This window comes from Xyrauchen texanus, chromosome 4 (genome assembly GCF_025860055.1).
Source record: "Xyrauchen texanus isolate HMW12.3.18 chromosome 4, RBS_HiC_50CHRs, whole genome shotgun sequence".
In the NCBI taxonomy this organism is placed as follows: domain Eukaryota; kingdom Metazoa; phylum Chordata; class Actinopteri; order Cypriniformes; family Catostomidae; genus Xyrauchen; species Xyrauchen texanus.
This window is the reverse complement of record NC_068279.1, coordinates 30,911,305-30,936,095: the sequence shown is the minus strand read 5'-3', so window position 1 is coordinate 30,936,095 and position 24,791 is coordinate 30,911,305. Positions and strand designations below refer to the sequence as shown.

The 24,791-nt window shown below is 38.0% G+C and overlaps 2 protein-coding genes across 2 annotated transcripts; both read right to left on the bottom strand.

Moving 5' to 3' along the window:
• On the bottom strand, nt 1–24,428 carry LOC127635345 (P2X purinoceptor 5-like). The gene is made up of 12 exons (XM_052115312.1): nt 24,019–24,428; nt 15,407–15,557; nt 14,746–14,817; nt 14,432–14,507; nt 14,167–14,251; nt 13,964–14,044; nt 4,543–4,684; nt 1,468–1,607; nt 1,239–1,332; nt 1,061–1,126; nt 750–835; nt 1–605 (listed from the first exon to the last, which is right to left on the bottom strand). Exons 1-12 carry the CDS (start codon nt 24,150–24,152, stop codon nt 308–310), a joined length of 1,425 nt encoding a protein of 474 aa, XP_051971272.1. The 5' UTR covers nt 24,153–24,428; the 3' UTR covers nt 1–307.
• LOC127635388 (keratin-associated protein 4-3-like) lies at nt 9,650–10,916 on the bottom strand. Its single transcript, XM_052115383.1, has one exon. The coding sequence runs from the start codon at nt 10,816–10,818 to the stop codon at nt 9,769–9,771; it is 1,050 nt and encodes a 349-aa protein (XP_051971343.1). The 5' UTR covers nt 10,819–10,916; the 3' UTR covers nt 9,650–9,768.
• Nucleotides 24,429–24,791: the final 363 nt, after the last annotated feature.

Here is a 24,791-nt window from a genome sequence, read left to right as displayed (position 1 = left end):
TTTCACATTTATTTAAGATGAAGGCAATGCCTTTCAACTCTTCAAATGTTTCAACACTTATTCCACCATGGTTTGACAGTTTGGTCTGTTTTGTCAGACCCAAGGTTTGGTGTCAAAACTGGTTAGATATATAATAAATTATTTGCTGCTTTTTGTAACAAAAACTTCCATTGCCACCCAGAAAACAAGAAGCTTTCTAACCATGGGACTGGTGCTATTCCTTTTGGTGTGACTGCATAGACCTGTTGTCATACTCCATTCGCACATCCACAGTAAATCCAGTGGTGCTCATTGTCCGTAAAATCCTCTACTGGTTACGTGGTGTTCTCAGGGACGAGACAGGAGAAATGGTCTGTTTTTCTGTGCAGTGCTGAGTTCTGAATGATACTGTAGCCAGTAGCTTTCTCTCAGGACTGTGTGTTTTGAGAGCTGATCCTTTGGGCCGGATCGGTCTCTCTGGGTTACTATTGGGCTGAGCTGACACTGACGTTAACGGCTGCATCTCTGTTGCCTGTTTCTCCACCCTCCTGTGTCGTCCATCTTGCCGATGGTGACCATGGTGTCTCGTCTGCTTTTTCTCTCTGTACTTTCCAGATTTTTGTTTTCTACATGTGTACATTTTATGGAACAAATATGTAATGCCTCATATTTTCAAATCTTTCAAGTTAAACTTTGTAAAATGCAGACAAGAACAACATTGCTTAATATAAAATGATAGCTACATCACAAACTCCACAGGATAATCTTACTTTGTGATTGCCTCAAATTTCGTCTCTCGGTAGAATGAGCTCTTGCTCATCATGTAGAGGAGAATCATGTCGCAAGCGAAAACACCCTGTGGAATGACATGAGCACCAATTACTTTCAGTTTTGTGCCTTCAATACATCAATCCCAGTTTTCATCAAGCTTATAAGAGACACTGGAACTGATGAGGCAGCTGAAAATAACAACAACAAAAAACACACAAGCAGGTACTATCATTGTGTACCAGACTGAGCAAGACAAAGGTGAAATGCACTGAAAGTTACCAATCAGTCTGTAATTAGTTGATATACTCACAGCTCCCATTAAGGCAAGTCCAGAGCCAATATTGATCACAGTAGGGATGATACTGAATTTCCCAGCCTAGAAAAAAAATGAGAAAAAATTTAAGATTAAATACAGTACTTTACTTTTTAATTATAACTTAAAGTTTTGAATAAAAAGACATTTTGAACAAAAGTTTATTATCGTTTACCTTTCCATTTACTAATATATCAAAGCGAATGCCATACACTTTAAATAGATTCCGATAGGTTTGTCCTGCTGCATCTTTGTAATATCGAGCAAATCTTGATGGTGAGAGAAACATAAGTCAAACAACAAGTGTAATCATACTGTTTAGACAACCACAACTAGATATTTTAAAGTAAAGCAGAATTAATATTGTTTAAGCTAAACTTAATCAATAAAATGCAGAGCAATACCTGAAGTTGTAGCCTGAGGTGACAGAGTTGTTTGAATTTTCAGAGGTATCCAAGCGTGTGAAGCTGTATTCAGGGTTACACTTAGAAGAGTCTTTATCCAAATCACAATTCCACTCGATTCCAACTCCAATAGAACCACCCTGTGTGTGTGTGTGAGAGAAAGAGAGAGAGAACTAAATGAAAAATGTCTGTCTAATTATGTCTCTGTAGCATATTTCTGTCTCTATAATAGCTCCATAAAAATATTATTTTTGGCATAAACCAGATAAAGGGAGGCACTCCTGAAATGTATTCCACAATCATACAATAAATCTTCTTTCCTAGTAGTCAGAAATTTTGTAATTTCAGATTCTTAACATCACCATAATCTTATTTGAACTGCCATGTGGAACAAATATGTGGTAGATATTAAAAGAATATTCAGGGTTAAACATAAATTAAACTTGACAGCATTTGTGGCATTGTGGCATGCCTAATTACAACTCATCCCTCAGTTTATATACAGTATTAAAAAAACCTCATTGAGAGAAATCCTTTGTAAGAGCATAACTTCATGAACAAACATAATCGCTTCAGTAGATATCTCCTTTTTGGGATTATTTACATCAATAATCTGAAAATACTTCACTTAGCAAGATGTAGTCTACATACAGTGAGGAAAATAAGTATTTGAACACCCTGCTATTTTGCAAGTTCTCCCACTTAGAAATCATGGAGGGGTCTGAAATTGTCATCGTAGGTGCATGTCCACTGTGAGAGACATAATCTAAAAAAACAAATCCAGAAATCACAATGTATGATTTTTTAACTATTTATTTGTATGATACAGCTGCAAATAAGTATTTGAACACCTGAGAAAATCAATGTTAATATTTGGTACAGTAGCCTTTGTTTGCAATTACAGAGGTCAAACGTTTCCTGTAGTTTTTCACCAGGTTTGCACACACTGCAGGAGGGATTTTGGCCCACCCCTCCACACAGATATTCTCTAGATCAGTCAGGTTTCTGGGCTGTCGCTGAGAAACATGGAGTTTAAGCTCCTTCCAAAGATTCTCTATTGGGTTTAGGTCTGGAGACTGGCTAGGCCACGCCAGAACCTTGATATGCTTCTTACAGAGCCACTCCTTGGTTATCCTGGTTGTCTGCTTCGGGTCATTGTCATGTTGGAAGACCCAGCCTCGACCCATCTTCAATGCTCTAACTGAGGGAAGGATGTTGTTCCCCAAAATCTCGCCATACATGGCCCCGGTCATCCTCTCCTTAATACAGTGCAGTCGCCCTGTCCCATGTGCAGAAAAACACCCCCAAAGCATGATGCTACCACCCCCATGCTTCACAGTAGGGATGGTGTTCTTGGGATGGTACTCATCATTCTTCTTCCTCCAAACACGGTTAGTGGAATTATGACCAAAAAGTTATATTTTGGGCTCATCTGACCACATGACTTTCTCCCATGGCTCCTCTGGATCATCCAAATGGTCATTGGCAAACTTAAGACGGGCCTTGACATGTGCTGGTTTAAGCAGGGGAACCTTCCGTGCCATGCATGATTTCAAAGCATGACGTCTTAGTGTATTACCAACAGTAACCGTGGAAACGGTGGTCCCAGCTCTTTTCAGGTCATTGACCAGCTCCTCCCGTGTAGTTCTGGGCTGATTTCTCACCTTTCTTAGGATCATTGAGACCCCACGAGGTGAGATCTTGCATGGAGCCCCAGTCCGAGGGAGATTGACAGTCATGTTTAGCTTCTTCCATTTTCTAATGATTGCTCCAACAGTGGACCTTTTTTCACCAAGCTGCTTGGCAATTTCCCGTAGCCCTTTCCAGCCTTGTGGAGGTGTACAGTTTTGTCTCTAGTGTCTTTGGACAGCTCTTTGGTCTTGGCCATGTTAGTAGTTGGATTCTTACTGATTGTATGGGGTGGACAGGTGTCTTTATGCAGCTAACGACCTCAAACAGGTGCATCTAATTTAGGATAATAAATGGAGTGGAGGTGGACATTTTAAAGGCAGACTAACAGGTCTTTGAGGGTCAGAATTCTAGCTGATAGACAGGTGTTCAAATACTTATTTGCAGCTGTATCATACAAATAAATAGTTAAAAAATCATACATTGTGATTTCTGGATTTTTTTTTTTAGATTATGTCTCTCACAGTGGACATGCACCTACGATGACAATTTCAGACCCCTCCATGATTTCTAAGTGGGAGAACTTGCAAAATAGCAGGGTGTTCAAATACTTATTTTCCTCACTGTACATTAGGATAGGCTTAATCCTCATGTTTGTTAGTGTTTTTTCCCTTTACTTAAATACTGAGCTTTCAGTGTGTTTACATTTTTATCCTGTTTCCTCCTCGAGTGATCTAATTACATGTGTTCAGTACTATATACAGTGTAAATGGGGTCCAAAATGTTTCCAAAACAATTAGATCACTCAAACCACATTCGTAAGTAGTCAGAAATGCATATGCAGTGTTTGTGAAATACTGTATTTGTAGTGTAAACACTAATCTGTCTTGATGCATCCTGTACAACAGTGAAGGACCGCCTAATTAACTGTCAATCATCTATTGCGCTAAAAATGATTTAAACTTTGCTGTTTACATGTGGCTCAATATCTATATGCATATTAAAACATAATAATGCACAAGACTTTAAAGAACATATTCAATATGCCTGATATGCAGTCAGTGGCAGAGATCATGGGAAGCATGCCCAACCCAAATTTATTTAATATATGTACCGATTAAGTGAGAATCACCTCATATATATTTTGCAGTGATTCTGCAGTGCATACATTTTTTCACTTTTTTCCTCGTTTTTTGCACTTTATCAACATGCAGTAACACACTGACATAATAAGTAATGTCTGTAGTCATGAAATCAGTGACCGTCTCCTCGAAATCGCAAGTGGTCACAGTATACACATTTGAGACATATATTACTACCAGGTGTAAACAGCCATTTGTCTCGCATGATGACTTGTGTTCGGATCACCTGACATGGGTGTTAATAACAGGGGCAAAAGCGTCAATGGGGCAGACTTGTTTTCTTCACTAGTCACAAAGCACTTGCCTTTATTGCCATGTCCTTGAATCTAAAGCCAGTCCAAAGCAACACATCTCCCACACGAAAGATGGGACAGTACGGGTTATGCTCCTTATCATATCTGCACGTCTTCAGATATGTGCTGTTGATGGTAGGCAGGACGTTTGATCTTTAAGTGGGAAAAATAAAATAAAAGGACATAACTGACAAAGTATAATGAGAGTACTTAATGTGGCAAGGGACCTAATAAACAGAAAAATAATTATAATAGCAAGGATTCCTTCTGAGCTTAAGCTGTTCTGTATTATATGAAACAGTTCATAGTATTTAGTAAATAGTCTAGGTGACATTGTAGAGGACATATCTGAATGTATGAATTATGGACTGTATGCAGAACTGGTGTTGTAAGTGTAGTGTAAGTACATAGGAACAAGTGTTGTTCTTGAGGTTAACTTGAGATGGGTATTGCTTGTTGTCATGGGAAGTGATATTATGACAGCCGGTCTCAGTGTATGCACCACACACTGTGTTGGTATAAATAGAAATGAACAAGCTGCAGATATTTCTAGCAGTTTGTGCTGTGCCATCAGTATCCAAACATAACACATTACAGTGCTAAAAAAATGTCTGTTCTTTCACATGACTACATGACGTAAAGCACATGTGTAAGCACATGTAGACTGAATTTCGAGCTTTTGTCTGTAATTGTAGTATATGGGTTGGTAATGAATGATTGAATGATTATATGGTTAAAGTGAAAACTGTGATCCTTAGTTAGTTGGTAAACATTTTCAGAATGTATTGGAGCATGTTTAGTTCATAACCTTATCCACGTAGAGTGTGACAAGGAGGAGGGTGTGGCTGGGCCGTAAGGGTGCCCGGTCAGCACTGAGTCAACTAATTTATGTTTTTATGTTTCTTTAAGTTTATGTCATTAAAGTTATATTGACTGTTCTGCTGGTTCCCGCCTCTTACTTGTCCATCCTGAACCGTTACATAACTGACAAAACATCGTAAATTAAAAAACAACCACTTTTTTATGCTAATGTAACATAAGAAATTAGCTAGTAGTCTATGTGGTGATGTTAAATAAATGTTTATGTTCGTAGACCAGTGTTTCCCAACACTTCAATGGATGTCTCCTTAAACACATCTTATTAATCTCATCAGCTCCTTAGTAGAACAAATGTGTAGAAATCATGAAAAATCACTTTTCATGCTTTGTGCCCACATATAAAATACATTAATATTCTGTATGTGGTCAGTGATTTGCAAAAGACAGGTTAGATATTTTGTTATTAACAATTTTGTATTGATTCCAATCATAAAACATACAAACACAACATAAAATCCACTCTGACAAACAGAAAGGGAACTTATTGAGTGTTGAACACTTGATCTATCAGGATCAATAATTAGCACTGCACTTTATTCAGCTATAATCTCACACTGGACTGTCAACATATTCTCCTCAATATACTACTTCATATATATATATATATATATATATATATATATATATATATATATATATATATATATATATATATATTTCATATACTCCTTACTTATTGTATTGCATATTGTGTATTCTATATTGTATTCTATATTGTGTGTATTGTTTACTGTACATTGTATATAATTATCGTGTTTTGTAAGTATGTGTACATTTGATATGTAAATTGTGTTGTGTAAATATGTTGTTTACTGTAATTGGTATACGTCTCGTCACTGTCATGACTGCTATGTTGCTCGGAACTGCACACAAGAATTTCACCTACTGTTGCACTTGTGTACATGGTAGTGTGACAATAAAGTGATTTGATTTGATTTGATTTTGATTTGATTTGATTTATTAAAGTGTAATTTAAATAAATGTCAGAATTAAACACTCTGGACACTTTTGTCCAAACTGCATGCAAATGCAAGATTAACAGGGTGTAATTTCACTTCTTCAATTAGTTTAATGGAAAGGCTTTGCAGTGGCGAAATAAGGGCAAGGACTTCCTGTTAATACAAAACCAGGGAGGGGCACTCTCAGGTGGAAGCGACCACTGAGACAAATGTCTGAAACCGAATGCATAATAATAAAACAAAATCTTGGGTAGACCCAGCCCACATTTGTCAATCAGCCTGTATGATCTAACTCTTAAGAACCACCTTAAGTGCCTCCCAAGCCATGCCAACAGAGGATACTGAGGACCAGTTGGTCTCCATATAAACATTGATTTCAGCCTTAAACGTTTGTTGGACTCCAGGATTTTGCAAAAGGGATACATTAAAGCACCAACTATATGCCTTCTTTTTCTCCATATTTGGCAACACCTCTAAACTCACCAGGGCGTGATCTGAGACTAAGATGTTTCTATTTCTAGAATAAATCTTATGGACTGATGAAAAAAATTTATGGTCCCTACCAGGTGGGTTCACAAAGTTTCCAAATATCTGCAAGACCAAGATTTTTACACATCCTATGAAGCGTCAAAGTTGCCCTAGAGGGCTTACACACTTTTGCTTCACAATGATCAAGGACTGAGTCAATCAAAAGATTAAAGTCTCTACCTTTATCAGTGTAATGACTCCACTACACTCGAACCAGCACTAAAGAAAACATGCCCACCCCTTATCTTCCCAAATTTCTTTAAGAAACACTATATCAGGGGCATGGGTAGCTCAGCGAGTAAAGACGCTGTCTACCACCCCTGGAGTTCACAAGTTAAAATCCCAGGTCATGCTGGGTGACTCCAGCTACGTCTACTAAGCAAGCCTGGTTGCTAAGGAGGGTAGAATTGGGTAACTTCCTCATAATGTGGTTCGCTCTCAGTGAGGTACGTGGCGAGTTGTGCATGAATGCCATGGTGGATGGCGTGAAGCCTCCACATGCACTTTGTCTCCGTGGTAACACGGTCAATAAGCCATGTGTTAAGATGCACAGACTGAAAGTCTCAGACACGGAGGCAACTGAGATTCGTCCTCTGCCAGCCTGATTGAGGCGAGTCACTATGCCACTACGAGGACTTAGAGTGCATTGGGAATTGGGCTATCCAAATTGGGGAGAAAAAGGGAGAGAAAAAGAAACACTTTATCATCTTTCTTACGTTTAAGAAAATAAATAACCTTCCTTCTTTTTATTGGGTGCCCCAACCTATTCACATTCCATGTGGAGAGAGACAATCCCCTCATATTGACATTCGACATATCAGAAAAAAATTATTGTGTGGCAAAAATAAGATCTAAAGACCACATTCCAACATTCGTGCAACAAACAAACCCCAAACTGCCCCCTGAACAAACAAAAAAAACAAGAAAAAAGAAAAACATGCGCATTAACCCCGCCCATGACAGCACCAATCAGCGACCTTCCGTTGAAGTAAGAGATTCTTGCATTCCTTGAATCAATCACATTTCTCTCTTGACAAATTCGCAAAGTCTGGGAACAAAAAAATGCTGTGCTTCTTCCAAGAAATCTTTCCTTTACTCCTCGCCTCACGTAACACGAGATCTTTATCGGATGATCTCAGAAATTTGGCCAGAATTGATCGGAGCCAGTCTCCCTCAGCTCTTCAAACCGGGACCCTATGAGCTCACTCGATTTCCAGCTTATGTCCTGTTATGTTGAGCAGACTTGGAAAGAGCCCGTCTAGGGTCCTGTCTTCCTCATGCTCAGGAATTCCAACAATTTGGACATTGTTTCATCGATTACGATCCTCCAAATCCTCCAGTTTTTCCCAAACGTGTTCCAAATCTAATTTGGGAATTAGTGGATTAGCAGCTAATTTCCTCTCTGATGACTCCAGATAATCGATCTCCCCGTCGTCCCCAATTCTTGTAACCAAATCTCCATGGAAGTGATCGATCGATGTGTCACAGCAAAATCCTCCAAGTCTGCGACGACCTTCGCCAGCATTGCCGACATACTAAACTGCTGACGTTGAATTTCTCCCTCTGCACCGTCCATACTGAGTCCCTGGTCTGAGGCCCTGTCAGGGGTGTCAGCTTGAGCACATAAGTGTCTTTTAATATCTCCAGAGCCAGAGAATTCAGAAATGTTTAATTCTTTGACATATTGTCTTCATAAAACAGTTAAGAATCAGTTGTATCGAATCTCACCGGTTTATGACATAAAAAGTATAAAAAACTAGCAAAGTGCACAGAGCTCAATGTTCACATGTCCGAACCTTGCATGGCGTCATGCGACTCTCAGACAGGTTAGTTTTAATCTTGCCGGGGTATTAATGTAAAAAAAATAGTTATCATGATGATCATGATGTGTGTTGATAACTTGGCCAGCTAGTCTACTGACAACAGATTACCTAAAAGAATCATGAGGAATCAAATTTGACATAAAAGTGCTTGATGTATTATGAAAATAAAATGAAAATTTTATTTTCATAAATTGATATAAACTTCCACAACGTTCTGCAGTAACAGAGATAAGAGCATTAACACATGAAGCCAAAGAGCGTCCATAATTTATTTATAACAATATACCTGAACATATATATCTGATTGTATCAGTGTGATCTGCACATTTCAGTGTGGATCGTTTTGTGATCTGGCCACAATGTAATGTAGGCTTTGCAAAGAAAATGTTAATGAAGTATGGGGCAGTTCAAAACTATATAATGGACTGTACATCAAACCCACAGCTGCTTTGTGAGAAGGCTACTCAGTGCTCAGATCACTGTTGCTTCACATGTGAAAGGGGTGTCTACGTTTTAAAAGCACAACAGCAAAAAAAATAAAAAAATAAACTTTAGGCCATTTTTTAAAACAAATTGTTAGAAAAACAAGAAAAAAACTCAAATATTATTGTTTTTTATGCACATAAATAAAATAAAAAAACAATACTATCCATGGGGAGAAACTAATCAAAATATGTGTTGAATAGAACCCATTTAAAATTATTAAAGTATTACAGTAATCCTGAAACTAAAACTTTAGAGAGCAGTTTATGTTGTTGTATGGTCTAATGTGAGTATTATTATTATTATTTGTTTACCTTTTACCTGTCACATATTGTTCTCCCCCACACTTCTGAAACATTTGTCGAAACCAGAGCAGAACAAATAGAACTTGTTAAAGAAAGAGCAAGTGAAAATATAGTGAAATCCTAGACAAAGCAAAAGGAGGCCAATGTAAAACACTTGCATTTTTTTTTAAATACAACAACATCAATTGCAATGTTGGTGACAAGGTTTAACTAAATAAAAAAACAGGAGGAGGGTAGACAGGAAAGGAGACAACTGGAATTCAGAAAGCAGGAAATGAGACAACAGGAAGGAAACAGGAAATGAGACAACAGGAATTCAGAAAGCAGGAAATGAGACAACGGGAATTCAGAAAGCAGGAAATGATACAACGGTAATTCAGAAAGCAGGAAATGAGACAACGGGAATTCAGTAAGCAGGAAATGAAACAACGGGAATTCAGAAAGCAAGAAATGAGACAACGGGAAGGAAAGCAGGAAATGAGACAACAGGAAGGAAAGCAGGAAATGAGACAACGGGAAGGAAAGCAGGAAATGAGACAACAGGAATTCAGAAAGCAGGAAATGAGACAACAGAAATTCGGAAAGCAGGAAATGAGACAACAGGAATTCAGAAAGCAGGAAATGAGACAACAGGAATGAAAGCAGGAAATGAGACAACAGGAATTTAGAAAGCTGGAAATAAGACAACAGGAATTCAGTAAGCAGGAAATGAGACAACAGGAATTCAGAAAGCAGGAAATGAGACAACAGGAATGAAAGCAGGAAATGAGACAACAGGAATTTAGAAAGCTGGAAATAAGACAACAGGAATTCAGTAAGCAGGAAATGAGACAACAGAAATTCGGAAAGCAGGAAATGAGACAACAGGAATTCAGAAAGCAGGAAATGAGACAACAGGAAGGAAAGCAGGAAATGAGACAACAGGAATTTAGAAAGCTGGAAATAAGACAACAGGAATTCAGTAAGCAGGAAATGAGACAACGGGAATTCAGAAAGCAGGAAATGAGACAACAGGAATTCAGAAACAGGAAATGAGACAACAAGAAGGAAAGCAGGAAATGAGACAACAGGAATTCAGAAAGCAGGAAATGAGACAACAGGAATTCGGACAGCTGGAAATGAGACAACAGGAATTCAGAAAGCAGGAAATGAGACAACAGGAATTTAGAAAGCAGGGAATAAGACAACAGGAATTCAGTAAGCAGGAAATGAGACAACAGGAATTCAGAAAGCAGGAAATAAGACAACAGGAGTTCAGAAAGCAGGAAATGAGAAAACAGGAATTCGGAAAGCAGGAAATGAGACAACATGAATTCAGAAAGCAGGAAATTAGACAATAGGAATTTGCAAAGCAGGAAATAAGACAACAGGAATTCAGAAAGCAGGAAATAAGACAACAGGAATTCAGAAAGCAGGAAATAAGACAACAGGAATTCCCAAAGCAGGAAATAAGTCAACAGGAATTCAGAAAGCAGGAAATAAGACAACAGGAATTCCGAAAGCAGGAAATAAGACAACAGGAATTCCCAAAGCAGGAAATAAGACAACAGGAATTCACAAATCAGAAAATGAGACAACAGGAGTTCAGAAAGCAGCAAGTGACACAATAGGAATTCAGAAAGCAGGAAATAAGACAACAGGAATTCACAAATCAGAAAATGAGACAACAGGAATTCAGAAAGCAGCAAGTGACACAACAGGAATTCAGAAAGCAGCAAGTGACACAACAGGAATTCCCAAAGCAGGAAATAAGACAACAGGAATTCACAAATCAGAAAATAAGACAACAGGAATTCAGAAAGCAGGAAATAAGACAACAGGAATTCCCAAAGCAGGAAATAAGACAACAGGAATTCAGAAAGCAGCAAGTAACACAATAGGAATTCAGAAAGCAGCAAGTGACACAATAGAAAGCAAGAACCACATCATTCCTTGGATGGGTAAGTATCTGGTCAAAGAAGGCTGTTGGTAGAGTAGAAGCCGTTGTGGGTCCATACAAATTGTACAACTCTTCCTTGCAAACTTTGCAAGGGAGTAACTGGCTATCAGATGAGGTAGGAACAAAGGTTTAAACAAAGATTTTAAAATTGTGACAATAATGCTCTGCTTTTGAAACAGGTAATTGATAGTTACCTATATACACTTAAAAAGAAAATTAAGGTAACTATAAAGATAAATGTGTTTTAATACTTAATTTCTGTAATATAGTGTTTGGGAAATGTTGATATAAAGATTTTTTTTATATTTTACATAGGCCAATGTATTTGTTCTGTCCTCAGTTGTTTCTACTGCACTATTTTGTGGTCAGTTTTGAGTAATGGTTATAAATCCTGACATTGAGTACCTTTAAAATGTATCGGCTGACCCATTGCTGCATTTAAATGTCTTATCTTTCTTAGATGGCCAAAATAGATAATGATGTCTGGTTGTGTCCATTCAGATCATTGTATTCTTGTGGTAAGAGTGACTCATCTATTATTAGGGCTGGCAAACGATTAAAATATTGAAATATGATTTCGTTTTCAAATGTAATACTAATAAAAACAAAATAATAGCCTGTGTGTAATCATACATTTTTTTTTTTACGTTTTTTTAGTTTGTGTGGGTAAACATACAGTAGCTTCATGCAAAAGTGCTCTTTACTCGTCTCACACAAAAACAAGATTCTACATTTCTATCAGGAGAGGACACAGGTGCAGACACAAACAGACCATCAAGTGATGTATGTAACTCAATGCAGTGTGAAATATCCAAATCAGCAGGTATATGATTGCCACTAACAGGCAAAGTCAAAAACAGATTACATGGCCAATTACTATCTAACTTCAACTGGTGACACTCATCAGGTGAGGAATTTAACAACTCAGAAGGCTTACATTTCACTTGAGCTTTGATGATGATTAAATTACACAATACAGAGTGCAAATTCGTTTTTGGCCTATCTGGGGTTGATTAACATATAAATGTACCTGTAAAGAGAGTCTTTCTCCATTATGGAATGATGAATGTGTGCCCTACTTGGGACTGTATGTCTGTCATGGGGTGTGGGTGTGTGAGAGGAAGGGGGAGAGAGACTTACACTTTAAATCTTAACAGTTTGAATCTGCTCTGATTCAAATGAATGAATGCATTAACAGAATTAAAAAATGTAAATGTTAAACATTTAATTGCATATGTTAACATATTAACTTAAACCGGTCTACATCTTTGAGATTCCACTTTTGACTTTGGCTGTAAGAGGTTTGAATGGCACTACTCTTTGTAAAACTCTTTTTGAACAAGGTGTATTTTGTAAAGCACTATATAAATGAATATAATTTCTCAGTGGGGTGCGTGGTTAGTTGTGCATGGATGCGCGGAGAATAGCATGAAGCCTCCACGCACACTATGTCTCCGCGGTAACGCGCTCAAAAAGCCACATGATAAAATGTTCGGATTGACTGTCCAAGACCACTTTAATTATGGTCAGTGCAACCTAAACAGTTACTGTGGGAAAAAATGACTGCATCTTTAAGATGTACTTTTCATAAGCAGCAAATTAATTTAGGTGTCTATCATAATTTACCTGTGCTCTCAAATATAAAAAATGTGCTTTTTTAAAAAAAAATACATTTCATAAACATGCAAAGTCATAATCTGATGCTTGCGACTTGGAATACACATAGCTTATAACATGAGCAACAGATGGAAATCCGAGCAGCTGTGGACTCCAGTCCATTGAGGTTACCGCACCCTAACTTTCTTGTCGAATGATGTCCCGCTTTTGAACCACAGAAGCAGTTCTGTCAATGTACCCCTAAGTAACCTATGAACTCGTAAACTGTGTATGCATTTTCTTATTCTGCAGGAATCTGAAGTAAAAACAGAACATCCTTTGACCAATTAATTTTCATGACTCATGAAAAAAAAAATTTTTATAGATTGCACTTACAAAGAGTACCTTCTAGCCAATTAAATATTTGAGGGCTGAGAATCACTAGAAAATCTTAGATTCATTATACAAATTTCACTATTTTTTTCCAGGCCTGAAAATCACAATTTGTTAATACCCTGACACATTAATATTTTCAACAACAAAAAAAATCAATCGGGAGGGATTAGCAGCTTGAATTATTTGATTATATATGGACCTTAAACTCTGAAGGTGCTTTGCAATAGAAATAACATGTAAAATATTGAGCTGAGGGGAACCTGTAGTTGAAAAGCTTTTAAAGGAATATTCCAGGTTAGATACAAGTTATGCTCCATTGACAACATCTGTGGCATGCACAATGAGCATAATCAATTAAGACTGTTCCAAGTTCCAATCACTGATACAGTCAATAAATCCATTTACTTATGTATTGTCTGGTCATGCATAGGTATTGCATAGCTGAATTATTGAAAAGTGAAAACCTTTATTTTATAACCTCCAAACCAGACATAAACTTGCAAACACCATACCTATTGACTTACTTGGTGAATGCAAATTTTGGAAACTTGATGAAGTTCTTTACATAGACTGTGAAGTTTTCTGCCTTTCCCAGCAATGGTTCTCTAGTGCAACATTTGGGATGAACAGGGGAAAATATGGCAAAATATGGATTTAACACAATACAACATTTATTGATTAAGTAAATGAAAGAAAAATAATGGAGTGTAAACCACATTTTTCTTACGATGGTGTTTGGCCTTGCTCAACAGGGCACCAGGCATGAATCTCACATGTCCAAGTGTCATTTAGACAGCGGCCTGTTTTCACTCCTGAAAATAAAATGTAGTGCTCTTTAAGGCTCATAATAACAAGTCAAAGGGGTTTAGTCTAAAATGTCACAATTTCATCTTGCATTTTAATAGAAGTTTCACTTTTATATGAATTCAAGTATACAGTTATGAGGTAACACAAACATGAGACTTGACATTAAATGTAGGTTTTATGCTTACCATGACCTGCTATGACAGTTTCCCCCTCCTTGCATTCATGGTCGCTAGTACAAAAACCATCTGGCACTTTTGGACTCTGAAATAAGTAGAATAAACAAAAAAATACTAAATAAATGTATGAGACCAAATAAACACTTAAACACCTTTATGAGTAAAATTGTCTAACTAAGAGACAATACAAATATTCTCTCTCATTTAAGAAAGTCTGGTTGAGATATATGCTAGAGGAGCAAATTCTCCCGGTAGAACCATGATCAACGTAATGAAAGGAGTACAAAGGAATAACTTTGGTGACATAATTTTTTGTCTCTTACCTCAGGGCAGAAGCCCAGTATTTGGTTTGGTGTGACTAAGTAATTTGTCACAATAAAGAAGGTCCTGTCCCCCTATAAAAAAAAATAAAAAGATTGAAAATTGAAAAATATGAAACATACTCTTAATAAAGGTATATTTGAAGTTGGTATTCAGCAAGCTAGACCTGAACAATTATTGAGTCCAAAGAACTGACTGTGGCACATCTTGCATTCCGCCTTTTGTTGTTAAAGTTTCAATGCCAGCAGAATGACAAATTCATGATCAAATCATTAGGGCACTAAAGGGAAGAGGGGGCTTCTGTTCATTCTAAGAGATTCTAATCTAAAATATAAGTGGTGAAAAATTAAAACAAATAAACAGTGAAGAAGACAAAAGTATGTACTCCTACTCCAATAACAAATACATTTGATGATTTCAGAACTTAAATGTATTCATATGGAACATGTTTTATCCAAAGCAACATAAAATGCATCCAAGGTACACATTTTATTAGTTAATGCATTCCTTGTGAATCAAAACTTTGGAGTTTACCAGTACACTGGCAAGGAAGTTTGAATATGGTAACAAATTTAATTAAAAAAAAGTGAAAAGACATCACAGAATGCACATCTATCAAAGACATTTCTTCCGAGTACAAGTACAGCGAAAATATTCATTTACTTGTGGAGGGATGACATAGTCCTCTGCACCCCATAGTTGGAGACCAAACTCAGTGCTGTTGGTGAGATCTATACCCTTAAGTTTGGTAAACACAGAACTCTGGATGGCTTCTTCAGTCTCCTGATATCCTCTCTTCCAAATAAAAACCCACCTTTTAAGAATGCACAAACCAAAAAAAAAAAAATAATAACATGTTAATTTGAATGTGTATTTAGAAACAGAGTATGAAGAAGTGAGCCTGAGAGAGAGAGACAGCGAGCAATGCTATAGGATACATGTACTACAGGTGAAACTCGAAAAATTTGAATATCGTGCAAAAGTTCATTAATTTCAGTAATTCAACTTAAAAGGTGAAACTAATATATTATATAGACTCATTACAAGCAAAGTAAGATATTTCAAGCCTTTATTTGATATAATTTTGATGATTATGGCTTACAGCTTATGAAAACCCCAAATTCAGAATCTCAGAAAATTAGAATATTGTGAAAAGGTTCAGTATTGTAGCTCAAAGTGTCACACTCTAATCAGCTAAACACCTGCAAAGGGTTTCTGAGCCTTTAAATGGTCTCTCAGTCTGGTTCAGTTGAATTTACAATCATGGGGAAGACTGCTGACCTGACAGTTGTGCAGAAAACCATCATTGACACCCTCCACAAGAAGGGAAAGCCTCAAAAGGTAATTGCAAAAGAAGTTGGATGTTCTCAAAGTGCTGTATCAAAGCACATTAATAGAAAGTTAAGTGGAAGGGAAAAGTGAGGAAGAAAAAGTTGCACAAGCAGCAGGGATGACCGTAGCCTGGAGAGGATTGTCAGGAAAAGGCCATTCAAATGTGTGGGGGTGCTTCACAAGGAGTGGACTGAGGCTGGAGTTACTGCATCAAGAGCCACCACACACAGACGGGTCCTGGACATGGGCTTCAAATGTCAAACGTCTTACCTGGGCTAAAGAAAATAAGAACTGGTCTGTTGCTCAGTGGTCCAAAGTCCTCTTTTCTGATGAGAGCAAATTTTGCATCTCATTTGGAAACCAAGGTCCCAGAGTCTGGAGGAAGAATGGAGAGGCACACAATCCAAGATGCTTGAAGTCCAGTGTGAAGTTTCCACAGTCTGTGTTGGTTTGGGGAGCCATGTCATCGGCTGGTGTTGGTCCACTGTGCTTTATTAAGTCCAGAGTCAACGCAGCCGTCTACCGGGACATTTTAGAGCACTTCATGCTTCCTTCAGCAGACAAGCTTTATGGAGATGCTGACTTCATTTTCCAGCAGGACTTGGCACCTGCCCACACTGCCAAAAGTACCAAAACCTGGTTCAATGACCATGGTATTACTGTGCTTGATTGGCCAGCAAACTCGCCTGACCTGAACCCCATAGAGAATCTATGGGGCATTGCCAAGAGAAAGATGAGAGGTATGAGACCAAACAATGCAGAAGAGCTGAAGGCCGCTATTGAAGCATCTTGGTCTTCCATAACACCTCAGCAGTGCCACAGGCTGATAGCATCCATGCCACGCCGCATTGAGGCAGTAATTAATGCAAAAGGGGCCCAAACCAAGTACTGAGTACATATGCATGCTTATACTTTTCAGAGGGCCGACATTTCTGTATTTAAAATCCTTTTTTTTTATTGATTTCATGTAATATTCTAATTTTCTGAGATTCTGAATTTGGGGTTTTCATAAGCTGTAAGTCATAATCATCAAAATTATATCAAATAAAGGCTTGAAATATCTTACTTTGCTTGTAATGAGTCTATATAATATATTAGTTTCACCTTTTAAGTTGAATTACTGAAATTAATGAACTTTTGCACGATATTCTAATTTTGCGAGTTTCACCTGTATATAGCCAACACATGAAGGGCATTATATCCTTTCTACCCATGTTACTTATAGGTTCTCAAAGTTATTAATGTAAGGTACAAGAATGAAGCAGCTTCAAAGGGCAGTGTTAAAGGAGAGGGTGCTTTTGTGTATAGCACATTTCATCCAGGTCAACTTACATACAGCAGCTTTTGTTTATTTTATTTTTAAGTTTATTTTCCGTTGCTTAAGACTAATTTTCACCACATTCAGCGACTGATGAGTTTAAGGGAAGAACCCAGATGGTAATAAATGGTCATCTATGTCTAAACAGAAATCTCTTTCACCAAAAATTAAGTACAAATATTACAAAATTACCAGGAGTAGGTCCACTAGTATGGGGGCAATGCAATGGATTTAATCTTCCCATTGCCATAAATAACATTTCTTCAAGAGACGGCGCTTTAGAGTCATTCTACCAAACGAGTGCCATTTCCACTTTGCAATTTTCAAAATTTTCATTAAGAACAAACTTTTATTTTTTTAAACTTACAACTTGAAAGATATGTTAATCCTTCAAAAAAACATATTTTCCCACCTCAGGCACAAAATCCTTATTAATATTATCCTTTTTATTCAGGCATGGGAGCCTTTGTCGTACCACCCCGTTACGGACAATATGTATGCCATTAGAGTAGTAAAACAAGAAATAGATTTTTAAAATCTAATGTTTTCCTAATAGTAAAATGTCCCTTTTTTGGAAACCATCAATAGAAAGTCTGTAATTTTAATAAATTTTTGTATTTTTAGATTTTTAATCTTGAAATATGAATTCAACATTTGAGTGAATGATATAGTGAGTGAGCAAGTAGTGACTGAAAGAGATTGTGTGAGTGGTGAGTGAGTGAGTGAGTGAGTGAAAGAGATACTGATTGATGAGTGAGTGAGTGAAAGATATAGTGAGTGAGTGAGTGAGTGAGTGAGTGAGTGAGTGAGTGAAAGAGATACTGAGTGATGAGTGAGTGAGTGAAAGAGATGAGTGATGAGTGAGTGAGTGAAAGAGATACTGAGTGATGAGTGAGTGAGTGAGTGAGTGAGTGAGTGAGTGAAAGATATAGTGAGTGAGCAAGTAGTGACTGAAAGAGATAGTGAGTGAGTGATGAGTGAGTGAAAGATATAGTGAGTGATGAGTGAGTGAAAGAGATACTGAGTGATGAGTGAGTGAGTGAGTGAAAGATATATTGAGTGATGAGTGAGTGAAAGATAGTGAGTGCATGAGTGAGTGAAAGATATAGTGAATGAGTGAGAGATATATTGAGTGATGAGTGAGTGAAAGCTATATTGAGTGATGAGTGAGTGAGTGAGTGAGTGAGTGAAAGATATATTGAGTGATGAGTGAGTGAGTGAGTGAAAGATAGTGAGTGCATGAGTGAGTGAAAGATATAGTGAGTGATGAGTGAGTGAGTGAGTGAAAGATAGTGAGTGCATGAGTGAGTGAAAGATATAGTGAGTGATGAGTGAGTGAGTGAGTGAGTGAAAGATATATTGAGTGATGAGTGAGTGAGTGAGTGAGTTGTGAGTGAGTGAGTGAGTGAGTGAAATATATATTGAGTGATGAGTGAGTGAGTGAGTGAGTGAAAGATATACTGAGTGATGAGTGAGTGAGTGAGTGAAAGATATACTGAGTGATGAGTGAGTGAGTGAGTGAAAGATAGTGAGTGCATGAGTGAGTGAAAGATATAGTGAGTGATGAGTGAGTGAGTGAGTGAGTGAGTGAAAGATATATTGAGTGATGAGTGAGTGAGTGAGTGAGTTGTGAGTGAGTGAGTGAGTGAGTGAAATATATATTGAGTGATGAGTGAGTGAGTGAGTGAGTGAAAGATATATTGAGTGATGAGTGAGTGAGTGAGTGAGTGAGTGCATGAGTGAGTGAAAGATATAGTGAGTGAGCAAGTAGTGACTGAAAGAGATAGTGAGTGATTGAGTGAGTGAAAGATACACTCACCTAAAGGATTATTAGGAACACCATACTAATACTGTGTTTGACCCCCTTTCGCCTTCAGAACTGCCTTAATTCTACGTGGCATTGATTCAACAAGGTGCTGAAAGCATTCTTTAGAAATGTTGGCCCATATTGATAGGATAGCATCTTGCAGTTGATGGAGATTTGTGGGATGCACATCCAGGGCACGAAGCTCCCGTTCCACCACATCCCAAAGATGCTCTATTGGGTTGAGATCTGGTGACTGTGGGGGCCATTTTAGTACAGTCTTGAACATTGTCATGTTCAAGAAACCAATTTGAAATGATTCGAGCTTTGTGACATGGTGCATTATCCTGCTGGAAGTAGCCATCAGAGGATGGGTACATGGTGGCCATAAAGGGATGGACATGGTCAGAAACAACGTGGCATTTAAACGATGCCCAATTGGCACTAAGGGGCCTAAAGTGTGCCAAGAAAACATCCCCCACACCATTACACCACCACCACCAGCCTGCACAGTGGTAACAAGGCATGATGGATCCATGTTCTCATTCTGTTTACTCCAAATTCTGACTCTACCATCTGAATGTCTCAACAGAAATCGAGACTCATCAGACCAGGCAACATTTTTCCAGTCTTCAACTGTCCAATTTTGGTGAGCTCTTGCAAACTGTAGCCTCTTTTTCCTATTTGTAGTGGAGATGAGTGGTACCCGGTGGGGTCTTCTGCTGTTGTAGCCCATCCGCCTCAAGGTTGTGCGTGTTGTGGCTTCACAAATGCTTTGCTGCATACCTCGGTTGTAACGAGTTTTTATTTCAGGCAAAGTTGCTCTTCTATCAGCTTGAATCAGTCGGCCCATTCTCCTCTGACCTCTAGCATCAATAAGGCATTTTCGCCCACAGGACTGCCGCATACTGGATGTTTTTCCCTTTTCACACCATTCTTTGTAAACCCTAGAAATGGTTGTGCATGAAAATCCCAGTAACTGAGCAGATTGTGAAATACTCAGACCGGCCCGTCTGGCACCAACAACCATGCCACGCTCAAAATTGCTTAAATCACCTTTCTTTCCCATTCTGACATTCAGTTTGGAGTTCAGGAGATTGTCTTGACCAGGACCACACCCCTAAATGCATTGAAGCAACTGCCATGTGATTGGTTGATTAGATAATTGCATTAATGAGAAATTGAACAGGTGTTCCTAATAATCCTTTAGGTGAGTGTATATTGAGTGATGAGTGAGTGAGTGAGTGAAAGATATATTGAGTGATGAGTGAGTGAAAGATAGTGAGTGCATGAGTGAGTGAAAGATATAGTGAGTGATGAGTGAGTGAGTGAGTGAAAGATATATTGAGTGATGAGTGAGTGAGTGAGTGAAAGATAGTGAGTGCATGAGTGAGTGAAAGATATAGTGAGTGAGCAAGTAGTGACTGAAAGAGATAGTGAGTGATTGAGTGAGTGAGTGAGTGAAAGATATATTGAGTGATGAGTGAGTGAGTGAGTGAAAGATATATTGAGTGATGAGTGAGTGAAAGATAGTGAGTGCATGAGTGAGTGAAAGATATATTGAGTGATGAGTGAGTGAGTGAGTGAAAGATAGTGAGTGCATGAGTGAGTGAAAGATATAGTGAGTGAGCAAGTAGTGACTGAAAGAGATAGTGAGTGATTGAGTGAGTGAGTGAGTGAAAGAGATAGTGAAAGATATAGTGAGTGATGAGTGAGTGAGTGAGTGAGTGAGTGAGTGAGTGAAAGATAGTGAGTGAGTGAGTGAGTGAGTGAAAGATATAGTGAGTGAGCAAGTAGTGACTGAAAGAGATAGTGAGTGATTGAGTGAGTGAAAGATATAGTGAGTGATGAGTGAGTGAAAGAGATAGTGAAAGATATAGTGAGTGATTGAGTGAGTGAGTGAAAGAGATAGTGAAAGATATATTGAGTGATTGAGTGAGTGAGTGAGTGAGTGAAAGAGATGGTGAAAGATATAGTGAGTGATGAGTGAGTGAGTGAAAGAGATAGTGAAACATATAGTGAGTGATTGAGTGAGTGAGTGAAAGAGATAGTGAAAGATATATTGAGTGATTGAGTGAGTGAGTGAGTGAGTGAAAGAGATGGTGAAAGATATAGTGAGTGATGAGTGAGTGAGTGAAAGAGATAGTGAAACATATAGTGAGTGATTGAGTGAGTGAGTGAGTGAAAGAGATAGTGAAAGATATATTGAGTGATTGAGTGAGCAGTGGTGGCTGCTGGTCTTTCAAAGAGGGGAAGCTCATTTTCGGCCTACATTATAAACTTATTTACCCTATTTTTTGCACTAAATCAATCTTAGGTGTTGATCTGCCCTGCTGTTTAATTCTAATTTTTTCCTCGTAAGGAAGACTTTCAAATGGCTTCGCCAAAATCAGGTCGACAATATTAGCACCGTCTGCCATCGTGCGCAGTTTCACCCGTACGACGCTAGCCTAGCCTACTGTATGAATGAATGAATGAACGAACGAACGAACGAACGAGCATACGCTCTAAAACAAAATATATTAAACTTGGTCAAACTGAAACAAGGAATGTGGTGTATAATTGTGTGAAATGTATTATGCAAATTGACTAGCAATTTCAGCCAAACAAATATAAAGAAATAGGTTGCAGCAGTTTGTCTTTCGACTACACTTGAGAAATCCGCGATGGGACTGAGCGCGAAATAGCTTCAGTGACTTCTTATAGTACAGATTCGCTGTCAATCAAAAGGAGATGCAGTCTTTCGACAGATCCTCCAATCATCACGCGGAAGCCCGGAGTCCGTGCCAGCCCACTCCTCATTCACCCCCAGAGACGCTGAGCGTCCGTGGGCGGGACATAATCGCAGCATTTATCCAATGACCGTCTATTTTCGGAGCACTGAAAAAACTGTTCAGAGCAGCCCCATTGAAGTCAATGGACGCTCGGCTTCAACAGGGAAATGCACTGACGCTACGGGAATGTATGAGAAGTAAATCGAGTCAGCCGACCTTATATGTAATGTAGCTGATTCTGAACGAACTCGTCTTCGAGATGAACGTGTTCTAACGCATTTTTAGTCAATAAATTGTTTACACAATAGTACATATTTGACCATTATTTTTTTGACATTATAGGGGAAGCTGAGCTTCCCTTGCAGTCTTAAAGAAATCCCCACTGTGAGTGAGTGAGTGAAAGAGATAGTGAAAGATATAGTGAGTGATTGAGTGAGTGAAAGAGATAGTGAAAGATGTAGTGAGTGATGAGTGAGTGAGTGAAAGAGATAGTGAAAGATGTAGTGAGTGATGAGTGAGTGAGTGAGTGAAAGAGATAGTGAAAGATATAGTGAGTGATGAGTGAGTGAGTGAAAGAGATAGTGAAAGATATAGTGAGTGATTGAGTGAGTGAAAGAGATAGTGAAAGATGTAGTGAGTGATGAGTGAGTGAGTGAAAGAGATAGTGAAAGATGTAGTGAGTGATGAGTGAGTGAGTGAAAGAGATAGTGAAAGATGTAGTGAGTGATGAGTGAGTGAGTGAAAGAGATAGTGAAAGATGTAGTGAGTGATGAGTGAGTGAGTGAAAGAGATAGTGAAAGATATATTGAGTGATTGAGTGAGTGAGTGAGGGAAAGAGATAGTGAAAGATATTGTAAGTGATGAGTGAGTGAAAGATATTGTAAGTGATGAGTGAGTGAGTGAAAGAGATTGTGATTGAGTGAAAGATATAGTGAGAGAGTGATTGAGTGACTGAAAGATATAGTGAGTGATGAGTGTGTGAGTGAGTGAACCAAACAGGGTTAAGTTAACAGAAAATAAATTGATTAGCCTATATTAGAATCCTTGATTTCACATATTCAAACGGAAAGCAGAACCACTCCATCACATCCCTTACCACCATGTCACAATAAAACATGTGATGGGGTGGTATGTGAGGGGGGTGGTAAATTTCATCCCAAAATGGCTGCAGATCTTACGTGGTCAAATTCCTCACATAGCATGCATTCAATCTGAAATATAATTTTCTTTGCATTAATAATGTAAAAAATGTCATTAAAAAAAACAGTTTCCCTATTTTGCTTGACAGGGTGGTTGGTTTAAGCTTGACGGACCCTGCATGAAAAAGCAACAAATAAACAAAGTAAAAGAATGTAAGTACTTTTGTTCGTGGTGGCTGCAAGGCTCAAATGATGTCATTTCCACTTTGTGATGTCATTTAAAGCAACGGTACATTATTTATAGATAAAACAAGTTAGTGTGAGGGGGTGGTAAGTCAAACTGAGGGATGCACACAAATCATAAAATATTTACAAAAAAATAAGGTTTATTTTGAATAAATATATCTCATATATACAGGGACACACATAAAATCCTTAAAAAAATAAATGTTTGAAAAAAAAATATAAAACTTATTTGGTGATATTTTAGATGCAAGTGTCATGTTGGTCAACACGGACATGTGAAATTGGCTACTAATGAAAAATGATTAAAAATAGTATGTTACTCGTTAAGAATAGTATTTTTTTTAAAATCATATATCATTTTAACAAGAACACTTGATTTAATAAATTTAAGCTTTGGAAACACACTTTGGGACATTTTTTGTGCCTTATGCATCTCATCAAACGTTGCGGACACAAATGGCACCCGTCTCATAGAATGACTCTTTAACTATCGGGTTACTTTCGTTTTGTTTAAATGTATATACAGAAACTGTTCTGAACAAAAAATACATAATTTACGACTTATTAAAACGTGAACTTTGAAGTTTCTATCTTCTGAAGTCATACAGCCCGCTCGTGTAGGCTACACCACATCTAAATTTACAGAAGCACAAGACACCTACCCGATCAGATATCCAATCACACCCAGCTGAAAGAGTCTGAACAGAACTCCGACCTTTTTGTTTTTAGCAATGACAAATTTCTCTGTCTTGTAATCGAGCAGAGAGAAGAAAAAGTTGCCCCATGTCTGAGCCATGCTCCTGTGTGTCTGTGTGTGTGACAGTTTTAAGCAGCTGTCGCTGGTCTGCTGACTTAAATTGCTGGCAATATTTATTTATAATCTTTTTTAATTTATCCTTATTTTTCGGAAATAATAATTAACGTGTCAATAATACTGTAATTGATGTAACAGTGGCCACGAGCAGTAAATAAGCGGTTTATGCTGGGGGGTTTTAGGCAGACAAAAGTGGCAGCTCAACCACATTGGATCACGTGTATTGGCATTATAAGTTCAACTGCTGTTATTTTTAAATACGCTCAATAAAATTACATTGCACTTTATTGTATTAATCTTATGTTGCTGTGCGAAACGGTACTTACGCGACAGCCTAATTGGTGACCAATGTTGCTCTTGCCTCAGCATATTCAAAAAGCATACACACACACACTGAAGATCCACAGTACAAATATTTTCAAAGGTTTGTGCAAGTCTATTTTAACTTGCTTCGACGCATGATGGCACCATCTTACCATTTTTATGTGTAGGAGCGTTACGTGTTTTTTTTTTTACTGGTGCCATGTTTGCTCTGGGAGTGTTTCAAGTACTGTACAGTTTCCCCTCCGCTGCTTTGTATTTGTTAAAGATAAAAATCGGGTCACTGCAATATAGAAGCAA

Bases quoted from the DNA above. Each gene is read 5' to 3' on its own strand.
- LOC127635345 (XM_052115312.1), bottom strand. From the start codon at position 24,152: ATGGCTCAGACATGGGGCAACTTTTTCTTCTCTCTGCTCGATTACAAG. The intron at 14,818-15,406 runs GTAAATGAATAT...TTTTTTTTATAG, and splicing joins ACTATGTCATCCCTCCACAA to GGGGACAGGACCTTCTTTAT. The intron at 606-749 runs GTAAGATTATCC...GTACACATGTAG, and splicing joins AAATTTGAGGCAATCACAAA to AAAACAAAAATCTGGAAAGT.
- LOC127635388 (XM_052115383.1), bottom strand. From the start codon at position 10,818: ATGTTGTCTCATTTCCTGCTTTCCGAATTCCTGTTTTCTCATTTCCTG.